A 24079-nucleotide genomic window follows, 5' to 3' on the forward strand; every position below is an offset into this window, starting at 1 on the left:
TTAAGGAACGGACACTACTCTCAATAAAATTAGAAAAGCTTGTAAAAATCCTGTACTTAATACTATCAACTATGAAAACATTCTTACTGTTAAAATATTCTTAAGGGAATAATTAAAACTATAATTTACAGAAGACTAAAAACAAGAAAAAAAATGTCTGCATAGGTACAATACTTCCTATAAAGCTAATCATATGGTGCTCTAATTTATAAAATTTTAGATATGGAACACTTGTGTTGCATAGTCTACACAGTCAAATTTTTCTGCTCTTTCTGAATACTGAGGCAGATTTTTCAACACTGAAACCACAAAGGAATACTAGAGTTTTTGAACAGCATTACCTTTTAATTGCACTACTTTAAGGTGGTAGGCCACACCTTAAACACAAGGTAAATAAAGTGAGAGAAGTGCTTGAATTCTTTGTATTTTGAGCTCTTCAGAGGAAATGTGTTTCATAAATTCAAGTTGTTAAGTGTTTGGGGTCAGGAAGCAATGGAAACAAATAATTTTCATACAAAAAAACAAACAAACAAAAAAAACAAAAAAAAACCCCTAGTTTTTAAGATAGCTCCTAATGTCCGATATAGGATATAAAATACTAGCATTCAACTGCTCAAATTTATATAGAATTACAGTACTTTGGAAAGTACAAAGAAATACTTTTAAAAAATACAGTTATATAAATTAATGAAACTGTTATTTAAAAGATTTAATACAAGGAAAAAAGGTATTGTATAGTGGTACCAATTCTTAATACAAATTAAGCATAGTTTATATATAATTTCAAAAGTTATTCACATTATTGCTCGATACCACAGCTGTATGGAACAAGTTCTTGACACACATTAAAACTTGTATAATTTCAGGTTTATAAAAACAAAAATTTACACATAGGTCATTCAGAAATTTAGAAAGTTTTAAAATTCATGGAGATATGTACAACCAAAAGAAGAAAAGAAAATATGTATGTTTGCATATACTTAAAAGAAATAAGCTGTTCTGATTTAAACTTATGTCATACTCTCAATTAAAAAAGTACACCTAACTGAAAGCAAACTAATAGATAAAAACAGTACTAAATAAGTCTGCCCTTTCTTAGTAACGATCTGATCCAAATATCAATGGGGTATTAAACATCAGCTTACTTTCAATTCTAGAATTTTTGCTTTCTTTCAAAAATTTTTAGAAACATATATCCGTCCTACAACTGTGTTAGATTGGGAGAAATATTTTCCTTAGAAATTTTTAAAGGATTATTTCCATACTTTGTATATAAGATTTGATAAACAATAAAAAATAACCCAAGTAAGGCCATTATCATCATCTTGATCAAAAATATACACAGTTTGTAATGCTACTATATTTTATCATCCTGAGCTCTAGTAACCATTAGATGCATGCATACCATTCACTGATTTGTCTATTCTAATAAAAATAATTTAATCTTGCCTTGCTACCTTTGAAGAAAGAAACACTTTCAAAACTTTTTTATAGGTCTTCATAATGTTACAGATATTTCTGCTGTAAACAGTGTTAGAAATTAAATGAGAAAGGATATGTTAAATTCCAAAAAGCTATTAAAGAAAACTTACTATTTTAAAATAACTGTTAAATTTAAAAAGGAAGAAAAATAATACAAAGAGTGTGCTTGCTAGAATAGATAAGTACAGCCTTACAAAGGTGTTTTTCTACATTAAGGAATTAATAAATAAAGAAGTGTGAGTACTTTGGTGATAAAATAAAAAAGGCTAGCCAATTTTTATGCTAAGTTCAAATGTATTTTTTTGATAATACAAAAAAGTAATACTTGAAAATCAGAATACATAACAGAAAAGAGCACAATAACTTAAGTATTTAAACATTTGTATGAAATAACTGTTGCAGAGTTTGACAAAAATGCACACTTAGAACATGCGGTTATTTAAAAAAACAAAAACAGAAAAAAAAAAAAAACACCACACGATTCTGTAGAACCAATGTTATGTCACCACCAGAAGAGCACCAAGCAAGGCACCATTGGAAAGACAACATACTTGAAAAGTCTCTATAAATAAAGTAAATGCTAATCCGGTCGAAAAATCGGTGTCTTTGGTAAAAATTCTATGAGGATGACCTGTATAAGGAGAAAAAAAAGTTTTAAAAAGATTTAAATAGATTTTTATCTAAACAAAACTTCAGTTATATTTCATTGCTAAAATAATTTTGATACTGTCTCTGATATACAGAAAGAATGCATGCATGAATGAATAAGAAAACGGAACTAGCATCTACTAAGAAGTAACTATATACAGAGTGTTTCATACTATATAGATCTATCTAATCCCAACAACTTTTCTGTGAGGTAAGTATTATCGTCCTCATTTTACACGAGAAAACTGATGATCCAAGGATTTTGGAGTCACTATTTGAACAAAGAACTGTCTTAACTCCAAAGCCTTGCCCTTTCAACTGCATTATGTGGCTTCAGCTGATCCAATTTATTTTTTCAAGCTTCCTCCGTTTTCTAAGTTGATTCCATGGGTCTTTAAATTCTAGAATTGCTCTCATTTTACTGTACCAGGATCGCTAGATAAAGGGTATTGGTCTTTTATTTCTTAATTTTTTAAAAGTCCTTTTCTTCTTAAGTTAGCAAAATTAAAGGTTAAAATTTATTCCAAAGAACCTTTTATCAAAAACTAAAGGAAAACCAACAAAGACAAAATATAGTAACAGAAAGACACAAGTTGATCAAAGCTAATTTTTATAACAAACTTAAACTGTCTTAAATCACAATCAGTTCTTTCCCTTATTCCAATTCTTTATAGAACAGATGCTAACCAAAAAAATTATCTGATTTGAATAGTTTCCAAGTTTGGTGAACTCTTCATTCTTTTTCAGAAACTGTCTTGATATGATCTCCAGGTTTGAATACTATTCTTTTAAGTCATTTAGACCAGACATCTTCGTTTTCACTCTTCATTTTTCTTGGCTTTTGATTTGCTTCAATAAACAAGGTGGCCTGCCTAAAAATATTCCTTTCCTGGTTTAGTTATACTGCACTTAGTTTTAGGTGCCACCTTTGCCACTCTCCTGATCTATTATTTGCCTACGAAATATTCCTAGCTTTCTGTCTAGCTTCTTTATTTGAGCTAAAAACTGTTTTTCCACCTCCTCATCTTCTTTGCAGCTCTAAAAATTGACGATCAAATATTTAAATTACTATGAGTCAACATTCAATAAATACTTCTATATTTCAAACATGTCCTCAATCAAGCAGTCTTTACAGTTTCAGCTCTAGAATATAGGAATTACATTTTACGGCGTATACCACACAATGCAAAATAAAGATTATCTTTGCTCATATTTGCATTATTATTTGTTTTTAAAGAACATATCCCATGAACTCTTTTCCTTCAGAAGCCATTTGTCTCATTTTCTCTAAATCATGCTGCTCTACCACATTTGAATAAAAGAAAAGTTGGCATCAGGCTGGTATTTTTCTAGACTGTCTCCAATATTCAAAATATAATCAAGGAGAATTATTTTCCCTTAACAAATGAAATATCTGTAAGTTAAAGAAAAAGTTTAGGTCAAAGAGAAATATGTGGTAAAAATTCCCCAATTCATTAGGTAAAGAAGCACTCACTATATTATTTGCTATCTTAACTTTTTAAAAGTATTCTTTAGGAAGTTTTTAAAATTATATTATTTTCCCATTCAACTATCATAAATATACCTACTGAGAAATTTTAGAAAAAATACTTTTAGCAATTAAAAAATATTTTTACTACTCTTCTAAATATCTTCTATGATCGTATGAAAAATATAATGGCTTCAGTAGTAGTGCTTATCTAAAACTTCAAGATAAATTAAACTATTTTACAAACAAAGCATACAGTTCACAATGTTTTGAAAGGTTACTAAATTATTTTTAGTTAAAAAAAGAATATCATAAGATAAAGATAAATATAATGAGCATATTTTATGAATGAATGACATTCATATAGTTCTATCTGAAAATAATAGTATTGGGAATAACATTTGTTTTCCTTTCCAATGTAAATTTAGAAATGTGCAAAAATAAATAAAACCTCAGTTTTAAGCTTAGTGTTTGGGTTTCTAAATACAGCAAATATTTTTTCACAATATTCTTTAAATCTTCTACGTATCCATCACTCATGCCAAAATACATAAACTCTTACCATTTATGAGGAAAATACGAGACTATCTTTTCACAGATCCATCTCAAAACAAGTTATCTGAATGTATTTTCTTATTAGTATTTAAAAAAGTATCTTTCTCATCATCATAAATTAACATGTTGAATATAATAGAGAATGATAAATTTTACATTATTTGGGGTTCACTGAATAGACCTATTCTATGAGGAAAAAAAGATATTTTTAAGATGACTTTTATGTCTAAAGCTAGAAATGGGATTTGACTGTATGATAATGAAAGAGAAAATACTGCAGAGAAAAATGATTTTATGACAATTTCTAACTATTTAAGCACTGTTTTAATCAATCTTTTACACACACACACACACACAGTCTATGATGACTAAATTGTTTCAAAGAATAGAATTTGTCTGAAATGGTGTGCCTGGTACTTCACAAAGACTATGACTTTAACTTTCAACAATTAATTCTTCCTTAGATCTTTTTCTTTTAACATACCCTTTCCATATTTAAAATAAAACACTAAAGCTCGAGAGAATAAATAAAAATTCATAATTTTCTATAGTATTCTGAATTTTCAAAAGGAGAAAAATTGTTCAAGTAAATTAAGGAGTCAGTAAATTAAATACCATACTAAATAAATTCTAAAATTCATTGTATACATGGGCTGACGTAGATATCTTTTAAAGAATAAACACACAGGATAAGCAACATCTCATCTCCTGCTTATTTTTAAGATAATTTTTACAAGACAATAAATAGTCTATTAATACTTTTGATTAAAAATTCTTTAAGGGCCACTGAGGTATGGGTAGCTAAAATTTATAAAGGCTAAAGGTTTCTTAAGCTCCAATGGCTTGGCTGAAAGGTTTTCTTCCATACTTGGAAGCTTGATTAGCATTATATAAAAAAGCCATATCTGACTTGCTGCGTAACCAAAGTTGTGGTTATTCTTTATACAGCATCTAAAATTTCACACTCCATCAACACATGTTCAGGCTATTTTATCTTGGCAATTAATTTATTATTTTTCAGAACACAGTGAAGCCTTGTTTTCAAGTCATTCATAACTTTATAAATCAGTCTTGCACATGAAACCATGCATCTGTGAACCGTAGAAAATCCTTGCACTCAGGAGATTAAGCTCCTGACACCTTTGCTGATTAATAATCATGGAAAGAATAAGATCAGAAGCAAAATAAATGATCATTTAATAGAGAAACTCACAAAACAGCCCTTTAACTTACATATTCCATCATGTTATTCGTTTCACATTTCCTTTTGCTCAGTCTCCAGTGCAAGCACAGCTAGACAAGTAGGAGAGTAAAAGAAGAAAAATGAGCTCTATTTTACTGCAGCACACAGACTAACCCATTGGTCCACCTTTCATATTTTTAGTTCAACAAAAGCATCTGTTTCCATACTGTGCAATTCAGACCTCAACAGTACGAAGCTGCTCCCTGTGGTACTCACCTTGTGGTATAACCTATTGTTTTCCCATTCTAATAACTTCTCAATCGATCTCCGTGTCTGGAAGACAAATGAGAAAAAAGTTTACTCTTGACTGGTTTTAGAAAAACTTTGTTTTGCAGCTGCTTTTTGTATGAAAAGGAGAGAGGTATAAGACAGTGACGGAGTGCAGGGTGGTCTATAACACTATCAACATTCTAGCACTAAATAGTAACCCAAAAAGAAATAGTCCTTTATTTTAATAATGATATGGTTTTGTGTTTTGCACTGTATTTTTTTAACTTTCAAACTTATTAGCCTCTGATTTAAAACTATCAACGACTAAAAAGGTAATGCTATCTACCAAATGATAGAAATTTAAATCCCCATCTCTCTCAAAAATATTTTTGTGATACTTTAGTATGTCAGTATGAAATGCTAAACCAGAGGCAAAACTGTATTTAAACCAACAGGAATAATAGAATCAAGCTTCGATACTGCTAGTAAAGGAATCAACTGAGAAATGTATGTTTAAGGTCACTAGATTTTTGCAACATGTACTATGCAGCATAAAATGTTTCTCGCTTGGGAGGAAAAATAAAGGAGAGGATAATTCATGATGCCAGGTGTTAGGATGAGACTGACACAGCTGCAGGAGCAAAAAAGGAGAGTATTGCCACAAAAATCAACTGCAACTTGGTACAGCTGCAGCTTCCTTGCAAGGGAAGGAAAACAGCATCTAGCACTATTAATATGGCACAACAAAATAAGAATGAAATATGAAAATCTGCATGTCAAGCGAGGAAGAGCTAGGTGAAAAATTGTTAAGATCAAGCTTGTTTTGAATAGTTTGATGTTACATAATAAAATAGTATCTACTGTAATCTAATTACCTTTCAGCATGTTGAACATGCTAAAGACACACCACAGTCAATGTAGGTGCCAATTATAACTCATAACTACCAATGAATTGCCACTACTGCTTTACATTTTCCGAGCCTATGTCATAAAAATCAAAACCAACTAACTCTCTGGATAATAACATGCCAATAACTAATTTACTATATTATTTTTTGAACAGATTTTTGGGCAAGAATTTTAAAGAAAAAAGTGCCCTTGTTAATAATGATCAGCAGACCTCACTTGTTTCATTGTAAAGATAGCCTTTTAGAGGCAGCTCTCTTTTTAAATGAAAATAGGGCAGCAGTTATGGTCACACTTTTTGTTAATTTAGTTGCCAGTCAGCCCCAAATCAAAAGAAAATAAGGCTGCAGAGTGTAATTAACATTCAGTTCAGTCGTTTTGTCCCTTGTCTAGCCCCCAAGCTTTGTTAAAATTGCCATCTGAATGCTGAAGGCTGTAGAGAAATCGATTTGATTCTAATCGCACCATGAAAAGAACATGATCTAACTGCTTTCAGCCCTCCGTAAATCTGTACTAGGTCTTTAGCACAATGCAACTTCCAATTTAAAAAGCACTGAATGTCTCGTCAATGACTTTGTGAAGAAAAAAGAACAAGGAGCAGACATAAAAATTCCAATAGTTGTTTAAGCATTAAAGTTCATTTGCATCACAGCGAACCTGAAAAGGGCTGACCTCTCAAACCGCCTCTCAGGTCTATGAAGTTGTAGCCTTGACAAGCTCACATTGACAGAGCTCATTGACTCTGAAAGGCTACTCTATCAATGGTGAAAAATGGCAATAGGTTCTACTCTGAGCAGGCATCTGCCTGCCCACCCGCTGCTAAACCAATGGCAAAACCGATTCAAAACCTGAATCTACCTTGTAATCTTCCTTTCTAGGACCTTTTAATAATAGATTAAGATTACTATACAATTTGAGGTTTTATTTTTACTGATGGTTTATAAGTTGGGGGGGTGAGGGTAAAAGAACTAGGGTGAGTAGAACAAGCTTTCCAAGTCTGTTGTTTTAAAGTATAAAAACTAAAATCTTAATATTACATTTCCAAATATTCATAACTCAAAGAAACAAGTGTAGTTACCACTATCATCATTTCATCACAAATTTAAACCCATGCAATTATTATAACAAGAATGGATCTCATGAATGGATCTCGTGGTGTGACACACACACAACTTAAATGGATCTCGTGGTATGACACACACACAACTTAAAAACTTAAAATATTTACTTTAAAAAAGCGAAATCAACTACCAGTATTTGAATAAAAGATAATTACAAAGTATGAACCTTAAATTCCAAAATATTTATGTAGAAATTCTGAACTTACTCCTGGCCTCTAATTAGGAGCTTAATGATAGGTTTGGTATAATTGTATCTTACAATATTTAAGAATTCTAAGCCAAACAAACGCTGGTATGCCATATTCTGAATAAGCATCAAAATATAAAATATTTCTACACACTTGATAGTCTGGAATAAAAGCTGTGAATTAGCACAATTTAATCTTGCTATAAGACCTCTTTCCTGCTTGACAGGTGAAAAAAAAGCACTTGCACGTGCAGCTTAATTAATCATTGCACTTGACATCTCAATGATTTACAGTGAGGAGCAGGTGAGAACATACAAAACCAGAAAGAAACCCTTGATTTGAGTGGAACATTTCTAGCACACTAAGGTGACAAGTATATAGATTCTAGCGGTCATTAAAAAAAAAGAAAGAGAGAGAAAAAGAAAGAAAGAGATTGCGCCACAAATTATTTGTTAGTAACAACAAAAGCTCAAATTAAATGGAAAAAAAGCTTCAGCTACTAATACTCTGCAATTATTCTTAGTTAACAAAATCAAAATATATTTTCAAGATTAAATACAATACCAATTTGGCAGATATTGAAAAAAATATGACACTTCAGCACTTATAAAAGCTATTCAAAAGCCTTTAAACATAAGAAAGCACTTTATACTTGCAGTATTCTAGAAATAAAAGTTAAGAGTTTATATTCACAGGTTTGTTAAGATAACTATTTTTTAATGAAATGTAAGATTCAACACTGCCAAACTCAATAATTACTACTGGGCAAGCAAACCTAACCCTATAGCTTTTTTAAAGTTTATATCGACCAATAAATTCAACATAAATTAAAGCAAACTAATATTCATCAAAAAAATAACATGTATATAGAAAATATGAATTATCAAAAAAATATATCAACTTTCAGTATTCCAGGCCGGTGGATTTCTAAAAATAAGTCATCTTAATTTTCTTAAAAGAATTTGGTGCTTGTGAAAAGCACCAGATTGATAGTCATGGGAACTAAAAATCTTCTATTTAACTGAAAGAACAGGGGAAAGGGCAGTGCAGGCTTCAGTGCAAGCTTCCCTACAGTGGGCCTTAATCCTTTTCAGTGCTCACACCCTAGGGGTGAGAGAGCACAGGTTAGTGGTTCTTATGAATCCTCACTCCTTCTGCATAAGATGATCAATAAGAAATCTAATTTTATCATGGGTTCTTATCCTTAATTAAAAGGACCAAGACCACCAACTTATATCATGCAAGTAAAACAAGTTTTTTATGACATGTCACTAACTTGGTCTAGAAGCGGACAGCTCCCACTCACCATCCTCATCACAGAGCTCATTTTAATTTTTCCCACATATTTCCTCATTTCGACAGCTTGCTAATTATATTTTTCTCACTGGACTAGTTTTAACATAGCCATTATACAATGTTAAAGTAAAAAATAACAGATCAAAACATCATTTCAATTACTAAATAGACTTTTTAAATAGAACTAACTTGAAATAACTAGTAGTAACAGAAAAGACAGTAATTTTGGTATCAATTTCTATTGCCTTTGATTCCTTTTAAATTTTTGGTAAAATTGTGGAGATAACTCAAAACATGAAAACTGTAAGAGAAATTGGCCTGGATAATTAACCAAATAGCTAATAATAATTACTCAATAATTAACATTAGGTAAGGCATACCCCTAATCAACTTCCAAAGAAATATCTAAAGTAAGCTTAACATTAGTAAAATACAGCCAAAAAACCTAGAAATAGTTAAGTTACTGCAACTTAGAATAAGAGTTTTCCAAAAATGCAAATTTGACTTACTATGAAGAAGCATTTTTGTAATTGTTTATAAATCTTGTAACTTTCTAAGAAATACATTATTATTTCCTATAAACGAATTATGTGCAATGAGATATAAGTAAGTCTTTCTGGGAAACAAGGAATCTCAGAAAATCTTGAATGTATTACTCCCTTACTTTGTTACTGCTCTTATTTATAGTATAGTCATTACCAATGAGTCATTTATTCACAATCAATTGTTTGAAAAAGTGGTTTTTCAAAGAAGTGGTTTTCTAAAGTTGCTAATAAAATAAATGGAAATCTCATGGATTTCAAAGTCCTTAATGCCAAAGAAAAAATGTTAAATGTGGAAGCTATAAAAAAATTTCTCTGAAATTTCCCCAAATATATAGCATTCTTATCAGTCTTTAGAACATAAAGATGCTAAGATATATTAACAAAATGTACAAATAGAATATCTCAATAATAACTACAAAAGTTAAACTATTTAAACTTACACCTAAAATTTATTTGAGTAGGATTTATTCATAACATCACAAAATGTCAAACTGCAATTTCAAATGTTCTATTACTTAAAACGTTTTAATTTTAAACTCCAAAATTTATAATACATTTAGCTTTAACAAGAATACTGCTGTGAATGTATTTATAATCTTTTTAACTGTTAAGTATTTTTTAAATAAAAACCATACTTATCTTTTGACATCTGTGCAAATTTAAATTACTAAAATAAACAAAAATGTTCTTATGTCATTAGAAGAAACCCACGTAAAATTTTAAATAATTTTAACAAGAGAAAATTACTTGATTCACCTCTGTTCTGGACTCTTATGCTGCAGCAATTTGCAGAAAATTAAATGGCATATCTCAGTATTATGATACATAAAAAATTTGGATTCATCAAAAAGATAAATTAGAATATGATTAAATTCTCCTAAACAAATTTCCACATACTTAAAAGCTCCTTTTAAAATTTTCCTGCGAAGGATAACTTTAAGCAACATAAACAAAAACATCCACCATTAATAAACTAAAACATCCACCAAAGTTATCATTAGAACCTTTAAATACTGTTTATTAAAAGTAAGTTTTAGATGAAGATAAGCTAAAAAACTGCAAACATTTTGTGTATCAAAAAATTCTCTTAGTACAGAGCCATGATTTACTTATAGGTACTAATCTTAAATAAAGTGTGCTTAAATACAATTTCATAAAGAGTTTACAACCTACAGTAGTGGTTCTTCACTTTGTTACTCTGAGTACTTTATGAATGATGAGAAAGGCACATATGCACAAATATATAAAATGTTGTACATAATTTTAAGGGGCTTATCCACTAATCTGATACAATTTCAGAAAATACTGGTAACATCTCAAAAAACAAACTGAGTTCAACTGACAACAAAAAAATCAGAAAAACTGTTCATAAGACAAATGAATTTCACTCAGCTAATAAAATCCAAAGTATTACAATATCAGGGATTTTTTTAAAAAACATAATTACACAAAGAAGAATAATCACTGGTTAGGCCAGGGAAGGGTAGGGGGAAATCACCTACTGATTGATTATAATGGACAACTGGAGAAACAAAAAGGGGTAAGGAATAGCTAGCTATCTGTTGATCCTCACTTTTGGTCTGACCCCATGCTAGGTGTCTTCACTTTGTTACTTTATTTAATCTTTACAATAAACCTATAAGGCAGCTGGTATTACTTTCATTTTATATATGAAAACTACAGCTTAGAGTGGTTAAGAAACTTAAAGCTATACTAGGAAATGGTAAGGCTAGTATTTGAAACCAGGATTGCACAGCTTTCAACATAATGTTCATTCCATTAAACTACAGAGCTATGAATTTGTATAAAATCTGTAACTTGTTGAATGACATGTCTATAACATGAAAGGTATCTTAAGCCACCATGCTGTAGGACCTGAGCAACCAAATTTACTCTAATATTTGAAAAACAAAATTTACTCTAAAACTCAATTTTTCCAGCTCTAATATTCTGTGGTTCTGAGGCCTGGAAATATCCATTCTACCTTATTCTACAGTCTCAATAAGATTTATCCAAAATGTATTTTGTTTACACCTTGCCTTGTACAATAACACATGACTTGAGATGTATTGCTATTTTATAGATAAAGCACACAGGCTTCCATAAGTTAAATGGTTTGTCCGAAGTCACACAACCAGTCAGGGTTATGATAGGATTCAAACCCAGATCTCCAAACTTTAAATGCAATGCTCTTTCCACTTCGATCAGCAAGTAAGCTATGTTTACTTGCATCTTAATTAAGTGACATCAATTTATAAATCCTTCCATCAAGGCACAAACATAAAATGAATACAATGTCTTTATAAAAGTTGACAATACAATTTCTCATGTGAAATTTCAAACATTAAAAAACAAGATAAAAACAATCACATCATTCTTTTCCTCCAAAGATACAAAAAACAGCATAATTCTTTACATAAAGTAAGGTAACTAGAGACTTCCATTTCTGGGTAGGATGTAGTAGCTAGTGTCAAGCCAACATTCTGATCACCACAAATAGATAATTTGAAGAAAAAAAATTACATTATTTTAAAAACATCAGAAAACTCTGGAAGCAAGGACTAGACGAAATAAAATCCAGGTAAGAGCCCTTCCTAAATTATTTGATGATTATTGGCCACTTTCTTTCTTTGCTGATTCTAGAAGGGGACTGAGGATCAGACTTTGCACAACCAGTGGGACTCTACTGGGGAAAAAGGAAATCAATAGAATTTCTGCAGGTTGTGCAGGCTGGTTCAGTGGACTAGAAACTAGTTGTGCCCTAAAATGCAAAGCCAGTTTTCCCTAGAGACATTACGGAGTTCTGGGACAACACAGAAGGGTGAGGACCAAGCCAAAAAGGCAGAGAAAAATTATTCAGACTACCAGTGCTTAGGAGACAAAATTCTGCTAGGAGGAGGAGGATCTGAAGAAAACACAAGACTGGTCTCCCCTTCAAGGAACTTGAACCTGCATGAGATGGAAGGCTAAAAAGCCAAACTCAAAATATGCTAAGGGTACAAATTTTAAGGCAGAGAAGACAAAAGACCAGAGGTAGACTGAATCTTAGTAAATCTGCATCCCAACCTAATCCAGCTCAATCTCTTGTTACACCAAAGTAACCATTCCCCTCACACTACCTGCCTATTAGATAGAACCCAAGATTGTGGTATATTTCATTTGGAGCTTCTATTTCATTTTGTGTGAAAATATCTAGTACAAAATAAAAAAATTTAGAGGGCAGGAAAATGTGACCAAGTGAAAAGGAAAAAAAAAACAAAACACAGAAACAAAACCACAGATATATAGGTGTTAGCTGAAAGGACATTAAATTAATTATAATTAATATGTTCAATAAAATGGAGGGGAAAGATAGAAAAAAATCAGTGAAAAGAATTTCAGAAGAGCAATAGACTATAAAAATATCAAGTGGATATTCTAGAAATGAAAAATGTAATATCTGAAATTAATAACTCGTTGGATGGGTTAACAGTAGACTGGACACTGAAGAAAATAGGCAAATCTTTCTTACAAACCACAGGAATACTATGTTCCAAATATTCAGAGAGAATTGAATTTCAGCTAGCTCTTTGCAAATCAGATTTTCAAAGGAGTCTAATACATCTTTAAAGACCCAGTGCCACCTGTTCACACTTAAGGCTCAAAGTTTACACTTTGAGTATCCTCTTTTATGATGAGCATTTAGTAAGATTTTTTATTCCAATTAAAAACATACTGTCAGTGTCATTCACACTAATTACTAATTTATTTAGTTATAAAAGAGTCAGTTGTAAGTATTCTTTAAAACAAAATAGCAATAAATATATTTCTCTGGGTATGAGAAAACTTTTACATGAGATCCCTTTTACAGAGCAATTGAAATGAGATTTCAAGGAGGTTAAACCTAATTCTTTACCCTGCATTTTATAACATGGGAGATACTGAGGAAGGGGCAAGAAACCACAAACTGAACACCCAGGGTTAGATATAGAAAATCCAACTCTACCTTCACTGAGAATCTCAGTCCCTCCTACACTGCATTAATTCATAATATGGCATTCTCAGTCTCTTGTAAGAGGAAATACACAAGTTTCAAGGAATCATGTTTCGAATAGTAAGGGCCGTATCTTATGAAACGTTATGAAGTTACTATTCAAAGACTGTAAAAGCCAAAGAATACATTCATTCAACAAATATTTATTGAATGCAAAGTAGCTGTGAACACTGTGAGAGGCACTGGGGACAGAGTACTTAGCAAGACAGATAGATACAGATAGATAATACTAAAAGGATAATAATAGTAACTGCTATTAACTAAGAACCTACTATAGGAAAAATACTGTACTAAGTACTCTACATACACTTGCTCTAATTCTTAAAACAACACTGCAAGAAAGAGATTAACCCCATTTTAGAGAGGTAAAAACTGAGGTTTGGAGAGTGAATTCATCAGTCACTAAAAGTGCTACTTTCCAAATCAGTTCTTTACACCAAAGTGCAGCTACCACATACTGCAGCCTATTTCCTTTACCTAAGTAAATGAGTCCCTGATATAGGACCAGATAAAAATAAGAGTATAAAGGGAATGGAAATATATAGCATTTATAGCAAATCCATATAGAGAGCACTCTATATGGAAAGCCACACAATTCTGGTCATCATATATAAGATTAAAGCACTAAAAAAGGAGGTAAAACAACTAATAAGATTAAGAAGTTGGTATATAAAAAATCTAAAATTTAGGGTTCTTCAGTCAGAAGGGATAATGGCTGAGAGCACACATAAACAAAGTCTATAAAGTCACTAATGTTAGAATATGATACATATATGCAAAATCTCAGAAGACTGAAACTAATAGTCACTTCAGGATAGAAAACAACCCAAAACAAAACAAAATACTACAACATACAGTAAAATTATAAAATTTGTTTCCTCAAAAAGTGAGCCAGGCTGAAAGCACATACAAATAAGTCATAGAGTTTTCACTTACCTGGACATCAATTTTCTAAACTAGAATACTATAATTAAGGTACAATCAAGACACAAAGTATGAACAAAGTTAAATATCATAAAATCTATTTAATGAAGCTGAAGCATTTTATTCACTTGTAAGCTCCTCAGGCTCTTACAATAACTTACTAAAAGACTACAGTTTCTTGTTTTATTTATTTATTTATTTTAATTAGTTTCAGGTATACAGTACATTGGTTAGACATCTATATAGTTCATAAAATGATACCCCCAATTGCTCCCTCCCTCCCCTGACCCTCCACCTAGCAAACATATTAATAGTAATTGCTTCCCTATGCCATGCTCCCCACCCCAGTGACCGACCATCCATCAGCTACTAATTTGTACTTCTTTAACCCTTAACCCCATTTTCCCAGTCCCCCAACCACCCCCCGTCCATCACCAAATTGTCCACTATATTTGAGACTGTTTTTGATTGGTTTGTTCTTTTTATTCCTTAGATTCCACGTATAAGTGAAATCGGATCGTGTTTATCTTTCTCTGACTTAAATACCTTCTAGGTCTATCAAAGCAATATGTTTTTTCATCCCCTTCCTTTTAGTCTGTATCTTTTAATCTGAAGTGAGTCTCTTGTAAGCAGTATGTAAAGGTCTTGTTTTCTTATCCCTTCATTCACTCTATCTTTTATTTGGAGCACTTAATTCTTTTCCATTTGACGTATTTGTCAATAGGAAGGTAGTTGTTACCATTCTTTCCTCATGTTTTTGATACGTTTTTCTTCTTAAAGAAGTCTCTCCAACATTTCCTGTAATACTGGCTTGGTAGTGATAAATTCCTTTAGCTTATTTGTCTGGGAAGCTCTTTACCTGTCCTTCAACTCTAAATGATAGCTTTGAAGTATTCTTGGTTATAGATCCTGGGTCTTCATCAAATCGAATATTTTGTGCCAAGCCCTTCTGTCCTGCATAGTTTCTTTTGAGAAATCAGCTGCGAGTCTTATGGGTGCTCTCTTATAGGTAACTAATTGCTTTTCTCTTGCTGCTTTTAAGATTCTCTTTGTATTTAAACTTTAGCATTTTAATTATGATGTGCCTTGGTGTGGGCCTCTTTGGGTTCCTGGTTTTGGGGACTCTCTCAGCTTCCTGGGGTTTTATGTCTATTTCTTTCACCAGGTTAGGGAAGTTTTCCACCATTATTTCTTCAAATAGTTCTTCAACATCTTGTTTTTCTTCAGGTACCCCTATGACATGGATATTTTTACCTGTAATAGTATCTCATAAGCTCCTTAAATTATTATTATAGTCTTGGTATCTTTTTTCTTGCCAATCTAATTGAGTGTCTTTGGCTTTCCCATTTCTTTGTCTTTTATAGTATCCCATAAGCTCCTTAAATTATTATTATGGTCTTGCTATCTTTTTTCTTGCCTAATTGAGTGTCTTTTGGTTTCTGTTTCTTTGTCTTAACATTTTGGCTGCCTTTCTGTGTCTGTTTCTATGTACTAAGCAAAACTCCTAAGTCTCCCAGTCTTATTAGTGTGGATTTGTGAAGTAGGTGTCCAGTGGCACAGTCCTGAGAGGGGTTCAGCTGCCGGCCAAATTTAGCCCAAGGCTCTGCCTCTCCGGGGCCACCTGTTAAGATTCAGTTAGCAATCCACAGATGATGTGCTTATAGTTGCCTCAAAAGGCCACACCAGAGACCAAGGCCAGCTGCCTCCAGTATGAGTCTAGGTGCTGCTCAGTAAGGAGCACCTGACTCACTGAGGATATACCTGGATATGGCTTGGGTGGGGCCGCGAGTTGGGGAAAGTGAAGTTTCAGGGACGCCTCTGGGCAAAACGACTTCTGTTATCCAGTTTGATGAAGTCTGGGCTATGGCGGCTCTGAGTCCGCACACTGAGACTTATTCTAACACTGTCTCCCTGTAAGTCCCTGGTGCCCCCTGCATGCAGCTGAATAGGCACTGGTGCTCAGAGCGAGCAAGTGTTACCACGAAAATCCACTCCTGGACGCGGCCCCTTAAAGAGGCGTCTGCTGCTGCTGCAGCTTCCATCTCACTCAGCTGCTTGAGATCAGGCAGCCCTGCGTCCTCGCCCTGCCCTACCTTCTGCCATTGCAGGATGTTTTTTGGACTTCTCCCTAGTTGTATGGCTTGTTCATCTAGATCCCAGGCGAATTTTCCTTGCTGCTTGCTCCTTGTTTCCGTCACAACTTTGATTTGGTGGCCAGAGAGATGAACAGAACCTCTATCATCTACGCCATTTTTTTTTCACTCCTCTAGAGTTTCCTGTTTTATTGTTTTCCAAGCATTTATCACTATTTCTAATTATCTCATTGCTTTTTATCTATCTCTTATGTCCATAAGAGGAACCACATAACCTCTAAACGGCATTTAAAAGAGTACCAAGTCCACAGTGCGGCTTCAGAAATATTAATTGAATCAATAAATAACTTCCAGCAAACGGCACACTAGCAGCATAAAGAAATGGCAGCTAAACAAGCATTTCATAAGACAAATATGCTTATCTTCCAAAAGTATCAACTTTACTGATTTTCAAGTTTCCATTAAAACAAATATGTAATAAAATAAAAAATTCAAATGGGTATTTGAGATATAAGACTCTAAATATATTTTGTGATTGTAGGTGGCCACTTCATATTTCTAGACCATAAAGACACATATTCATTGTTTTTAGATATGAAAACTACTCCATGAAAAATATGACAAGCACTTACAAACACTTCTGCACTCAACTAGCCAATTCTCCAAACAGACTATATGCTCTTAGAGTAACACATTAATATACATCTTTCTATCCCCAAAACTTAACATGTTACTTACGTCGAGAACACTTCTATAAAAAGAGGACATTCAGACTTTCATTTTAAGCAAAGATGAAGCAATAGGTACCAGGTTTACCTCTGAGCTGAAATGGAAAAAAACAACAAAAAAAAGAGACAGACAGAAAGACAAAAACATATAAAACTGTTTTCAAGACAACATAAAGGGAAACGAAAGACAATGACTTCTGACAGACCAGAAACAAATGAGATGGGCCTTATGATTCCCAAACTTACTGATGTAAGAGAGCTTCCAGATCACGGTGAATGGAAGGAGAACCCAGACAAAGCCCAGGGACTCCCTGAGTCTAGGAGACAGAGATGAATGTCTGGGTAGACCAGAGCAGCTAGAAATCACAGAACAGATTACCAGAAAGTAAAGTGCAAAACAGAGAATGAACTCAAAGGTCTGAATATAGTTCCTACTGCATATTTGAGTGAGTACTACGCTGCACTTGTAACGAAGGGAACTACCAGAAGTGGAACTAAGAACTACTAAAAGAATTAGAGGTAATGGTGCCCAAAACTCACAAAGACCTGGCAAAGCACCTCCGTCTAACAGCAAGACTAGAAAACAACCTAATTCACAAGCCACCGAAGACAGTATCCTGGAGGGTCTTGCCTCCCTAGTGAGGAATAACTAGCCCTAGACTAAATACTGCTCTGGTTCCACAAAAGTTAAATATGGAAATATCTTATAACCACATAGTCCTAGGTATATACCCAAAAGAACTGAAAACAAATATCAAATACAGGAATATCCATTTTCATAGTAGCAGTAGTCACCTTTTGAGTGGAAACACTCTCAATGTCCTTCAATGGATATATGGATAAATTTTATATACATACAGATTATTCAGCCATAAATAATAATGAAGTATCGATGCCTGCTACAACATGGATGAACCTCAAAAAATTATGCTAAGTGAAAGCCAGACAAAAAAGGTTATACAATTTATATGAAATAACCAAAATAGATAAATCCATAGAGACAGAACACAGATTGGTGGTTGCCAGAGGCTGGAAGGAGACAGTAATGAAGAAACACCACTTAATGGGTAAGGGGTATTACTTTGGAGTGATGGAAATGCTTTAGAACTAGAGAGAAGTGAAAGTTGCACAACACTGTGAATGTACTAAATGCCAACAAACTGTTCACATTATAAGAGTTAAGTTTCTGCTATGTGAATTTCACCTCAATAAATTATTTTTAAAAATAAAAAGGCAGAAAAATGAGGAAAAATGAAAATAGAATTGATGGGGGAAAAAACAAATAGCAAAATGAAAGACTTAAATTTAACCATATCAATAATCATAATAAATGTAAATGGTCCAAAATCTCTAATTAAAAGGCAAAGATTTTCAGACTGAATAAAAAGGCAAGATCCAACACTGCCTATAAGAAACGAACTTTAGATAAAAGGCATAAATAAGGTAAAAGGATGGAATAAAGAATAGACAAACCCACAATTACAATAATAGATTTTAATACTCTTCTCTTGATAACTGATAGAACCAGTGACATAAAATCAGTAAGAATATATAAGATTTGAACAATATTATCAAGCAAGTTGACCTAAGTGACATTTATAAAACACTCCACACCCAATGACAGATAAATACACATTCTTTACAAATACATGAGGATCATCTCCCAAGACAGTTCATATTTTGGATAATAAAACAAGTCTTAATAAATTTAAAAGGAGTCAAAACATGCAAAGTATATCTAACCACAATGAAATTAAATTAAAAATCAGTAACAGAAAGATCTCTATAAAATCCTCCTAGATTTGGAAGCTAAATAAAATACTTCTAAATAATGCATTAGTCACAGAAGAAATCGAAAAAGAAATATAAAAGTAAAATGAACTGTAATAAAATGAATACACAAGGTATCAAAATTTGGGCAATAAAACTAAAGTAGTACTCAGAAAGGAAATTTATAACACTAAACACGAGAAGGTCTCGCGCTTCTACCTTAAGAAACGAAAAAGAAGAGAAAATTAAACCCAAGTAAGAGGAAAGGAAATAGTAAAAGTAGACTAAAACAAGGAAAGGAGGAAGGAAGGAAGGAAGGATGGAAGGGAGGGAGGGAGCGAGGGAGGGAGGGAAGGAGGGAGGGAGGAAAAGGAAGGAAGGGAAAAAAAGAAGGAAGAAAGGAAGGGGGGAAAAAGTCAATGAAACCAAAAGCTGGTCTTTGAGAAAGTTAATAAAATTGATAAATCTCTAGCCAGACTGGTTAGAAAAAGAGAGAGAAAAACAAAAGATAAAAATATCAGGAATGAAAGAGGTGATATCACTAGAGGTTTTACAAATAGTAAAAGAATAATCAGTGATTATGAACTGTATGATATAATTCAACAACTTAGATACAATGGACAAATTCCTTGAAAAACACAAACTATGAAGTTCAACCAAGGTAAAACCAATAACCTGTAAAGTCCCATATCTATTAAAGAAATTGAATTTGTAGTTTAAAAACTTTCAACAAAGAAACCCAGGCCTAGATGGCTTCACTGGTGAAGTTTTCCAAAATTTAAGGAAGAAATAATACATATTCTACACAAACTCTTCTGAAAAACTGAACAGGAGCAAATACTTCCCAATTCATTTTATGAAGCTATCATTACCCTGATACCAAAATCAAGCATTACAAGAAAAGGCTACAGAAAAATGAACAGATGTAAAACTCTAAACAAACTCAGTTTATCAAAATTCAACAAAAATATAAAAATAAAAATAGACAAGATCTAGTGGGGTCATCCCTGGAATGCAAAGTTGGTTTAACAACCAAAAATTCAATAATGTAATTCGACATATCTCTAACTAAAAAGAAAAACCAGACAACCAATGCCGAAGCAGAAAAGGCATTTGACAAAATCCAGTATCTTTTACTGATTAAAAAAAAAAAAAAAACTCCACAAACTAGTAGAATAAAACTTCAAGCTGATGAAGAACATATAAAAAATCCCTACAATTAACATGATACAGAATGATGAAAGTGTGAATGCATCCCCCCTAAGATCAGGAGCAAGACAAGGATATCTGTTCTCACTACCTCTAATCAATGCTGTCTGCAGATCCTAGTCAGTGCAGTAAAGCACAAAAAAGCAAAAGAAAGCATGCGGATTAAAACAAAAGAAATAATGTCTTCACTTCAGACAATATGATTGTCTATGAAGAATTTTAATACTCTACAAAAAAAGGTGGGCTGAGCAAAGCTATATTCTAACAAGTAAAAAATAATTGAAAATGTAAAAGTATATATCATTTAAAATAGCATAAAAAGAACACATGGATAAATCTAACAAAAGACATGTATATGTAAGACATGTATACTAAAAACTACAAATGTTGCTCAGAAAAAATTTTAAAGACAAGAAAATGGAGAGAGACTGTTTCATGAGTCAGAAGATTAAGTATTTTTAAGAAGCCAATTTCCCCAAATTAATCCATAGACCAATGCCATCCAAACTAAAATCTCAACAGGATATTTTTTAAAAATAGAAACTGACAAGCTAATTCTAAAATTCATATAGTATACAAATAACCTAGAAAAGCAAAACAACTTTGAAAAATAAGTACGATATTGGAGAACACTACTAAATTTTAAGATAATTATAATGCTATAATATTCAAGACAGTGTGGTATTGGCATCAAGATACATTAACAGATCAATGGAACAGAACAGAGCCAAGAAATAGATGTACACATTTACTGACAACTGATTTCCAACAAAGGTACAAAGGCAATTCAGTGAAGAAACACAGAAAAACATCTTTGTACGTAGGTTTCCTAAGTCTAGAGTAACTAGGTATAACACTAACAGCATAATCCATAAAAGAACAAATGGAAAAGTTGGACTTTATTAAATTTAAAAACTTCTGCTCTTAAAAAGACTGTTAGGGGATGAAAAGACAAATTACTGATTGGGAGAAATCTCTGCAAAGCATATACTTATCCAGACTATATAAAGTATTCTCAAAACTCAATAAGAAAACAACTGAATAAAAAAGCAGGTAATAGTTAGAAAAGACACTTCACCAGATACACAAATGGCAAATAAGCAAGAAAAGATGCTCGATGTCATTAGTTATTAGGCAAATGCAAACTAAAGCCATAATGATAATATTACATACATATCAGAATGACTAAAACAAGAAAGACTAACCATACTAAATGTTGACAAGGATGTAGAAGGCAGAACAATCTCTATTATACACTGCCGTTGGGAATGTAAAATAGTATCATCTTTTAAAAAAAGTTAAACATATGTGTACCATATGATCAAGCCACTGCATTCTTAGAAATTTTTAATCAAAAGAGAGTATACGTCTATAACTAGACTTGAACAAGAATATTCATTGCAACTTTATTTATACAGACCAAAACTGGAAACAATACAAATGTCTATCAACGGTTGAATGTGTAAATAAATGTTATATTTCTATACAATAGAACACATTCATCATTAAAAGCAAATGAACTATTGATCCGACAACACAGATGAACCTCAAAATAATTATGAGTAAAAGAACACAAAAAAGAATACATACTGTATAATTCCATTTATACAAAACTCCAGAAAATGCAAACTAACCTACAGTGCCGGAAAGTAGATGAGCAGTTGCCTGGAAGGGGTGAAGGAATTACAAAGGGACACAAGGAAACTTTTGGGTGTGATGAACATGTTCACTATGTTGACGTATTTATGCGTTATATGTGACAAAACTCATCAAATAATACACTTTAAATATGTGCAATTTACTGGATGTCAATTACATCTCAATAAAGTTGCTAAAATATAAATAAAAATTTTAAAGACGTTATTACTAAGATATACTTTATTCAAGGACATAAAATAAAACTTAACACATAAAAAGGTATTTTTACACCATACCTCTGTTTGTCTTCTCTGATTTTTTTATCAGTGTTTTGTAGTTTTTGCACAGCATACAGATCATGCATGTATTTTGTTAGCTTTATATGTATGTATTCCTTAGTATTTATTAACGGTATTTTAAAATTTTGATTTCCAATTATTCAAACTCACTTATTAAATCCCAGGAATATTTCTGTAGATTCCATGGGATTGTCTATGTAAACAACTATGTTGTCTGAGAAGAGAGGCAGTTTTACTTCTTGGTTTCTAATATGCATATCTTTTATTTTTTTCTCTTTTTTCACTGAATAGGACTTCCAGTAAAATGTTGAATAGGAGTGACGAGGGTGAACTCCTTGCTTTAGTCCTGATTTTCTCTATTGTTTTTCTGTTTTATTTCATATGCATTAATAAAGAAATATTTATGTCATGTATTTGAGGGATTTTACTATTTTGATAACTATTTTTTATAATTGATTTCCTTTATAATCTAGTATTTTATATATTTAAAATTTTATACATTAAATCTTTTAAAATACAAATAAAACATTATTCCAAGAAATGGTTCATAGGCTTCCCCAGCCTACCAAAGGGGTCCATGACAAATAAAAGGTTAAAAATTCCTGCTACAAATTATCTTGCCCCCATCTTACAAAACACCTCTTTTCAGGACCTCTAATACCCTTCACACATGCATGAAGTGTCACTCTCTCCATTATTATATAATAGTTTACATCCAAGACAGGCAAATGCACAGCTTTTTTAAAGGCAGTAATTATATTTGTTTACACTCATTACACTCATATAAAATTAAATATATCAAATAACCATTCCATCTAGTCATATATACACTTGCGCACACTCCCCAACAAAGAGAGACCTTAAACCGAATACTGCAATGTTAAATAAAATGTACTATTTGAAACTACAGAAGGGAAAAGGCTAAAAGAATAAATCTACTTTATGTCTCAAATTAAAAAAAATTAATTAAAGTATCTGAAAAATGATCTTAAGTTACTAAAAATGTGTGGAGAATAAGTTTACTTTGTTTTCTAAATCCTACTCTATATACACATTGTAATATCTTGTTTACTCATTTAAAAAGTAAAAAACAAAGGATCTCAAAACCTCAACAATGAAAAACTAGATCGCAAAGAACAGAATAATAATAGAAAACTCCTAGAATAATAAAATTTTATAATTCCTTGGATTAAATATCAATAAATTACCAACAAAGTGAGAATAAGCAATCATTTAAAGAATGGAAACACCCAAAAAGAAGTAAGGAGTGAGGGGATCTAAAGTACAAGAGCTACAAATTCAACTATGGGTCCAGGAACAGATAGTAATTTAAAAATAAAAAAATTCTGTGGGCTGAAAATGATCTGATGAGAACTATGAAGGAAAAAAATATTCTTGGAGAAAAGTAAATGTTACAAATATTACAGTAAATATTACAAAAGTAATTCTATTACAAAGGCATTACCTCTTTCCTATCAATAAAATGTTCTAGTTACAAATTATTTCAGTAGAGATATACCTCTTATTTTATAACAGAAATCAAAGGACAAATAGTAATTGCTTTTCTATATTTCCTTTCATTATTTGATGACAAAAAGAAATGTAGCCACACAAAACCATTCATTCAATTTCAATTTAACAGTATTTCGCTTATATAATTACCATAATTTTAAAAACATTAACAAAAATGTATTACATTCAT

At 32.1% G+C, this 24079-nt stretch overlaps 1 protein-coding gene across 4 annotated transcripts in view; it reads right to left on the minus strand.

The window, feature by feature from the left end:
* Positions 1–323: 323 nt before the first annotated feature.
* The window catches only part of CHIC2 (cysteine rich hydrophobic domain 2), a 40970-nt gene continuing 17214 nt past the window's right edge, over positions 324–24079 (minus strand). For all 4 annotated transcript variants that reach the window (XR_003043326.1, XM_015597595.2, XM_006922502.3 and 1 more), the window contains 3 exons: positions 5634–5690; positions 5408–5467; positions 324–2113 (listed from right to left, as the gene is read on the minus strand). Coding sequence is in view for 3 of the 4 variants with exons in the window: in XM_015597595.2 (XP_015453081.1) it covers positions 2063–2113; positions 5408–5467; positions 5634–5690 (168 nt within the window). In the remaining variant the exon portion in view is untranslated. The remainder of the gene's footprint in view (positions 2114–5407; positions 5468–5633; positions 5691–24079) is intronic.

This window comes from Pteropus alecto, unplaced genomic scaffold, assembly GCF_000325575.1.
Source record: "Pteropus alecto unplaced genomic scaffold, ASM32557v1 scaffold57, whole genome shotgun sequence".
Classification (NCBI taxonomy): domain Eukaryota; kingdom Metazoa; phylum Chordata; class Mammalia; order Chiroptera; family Pteropodidae; genus Pteropus; species Pteropus alecto.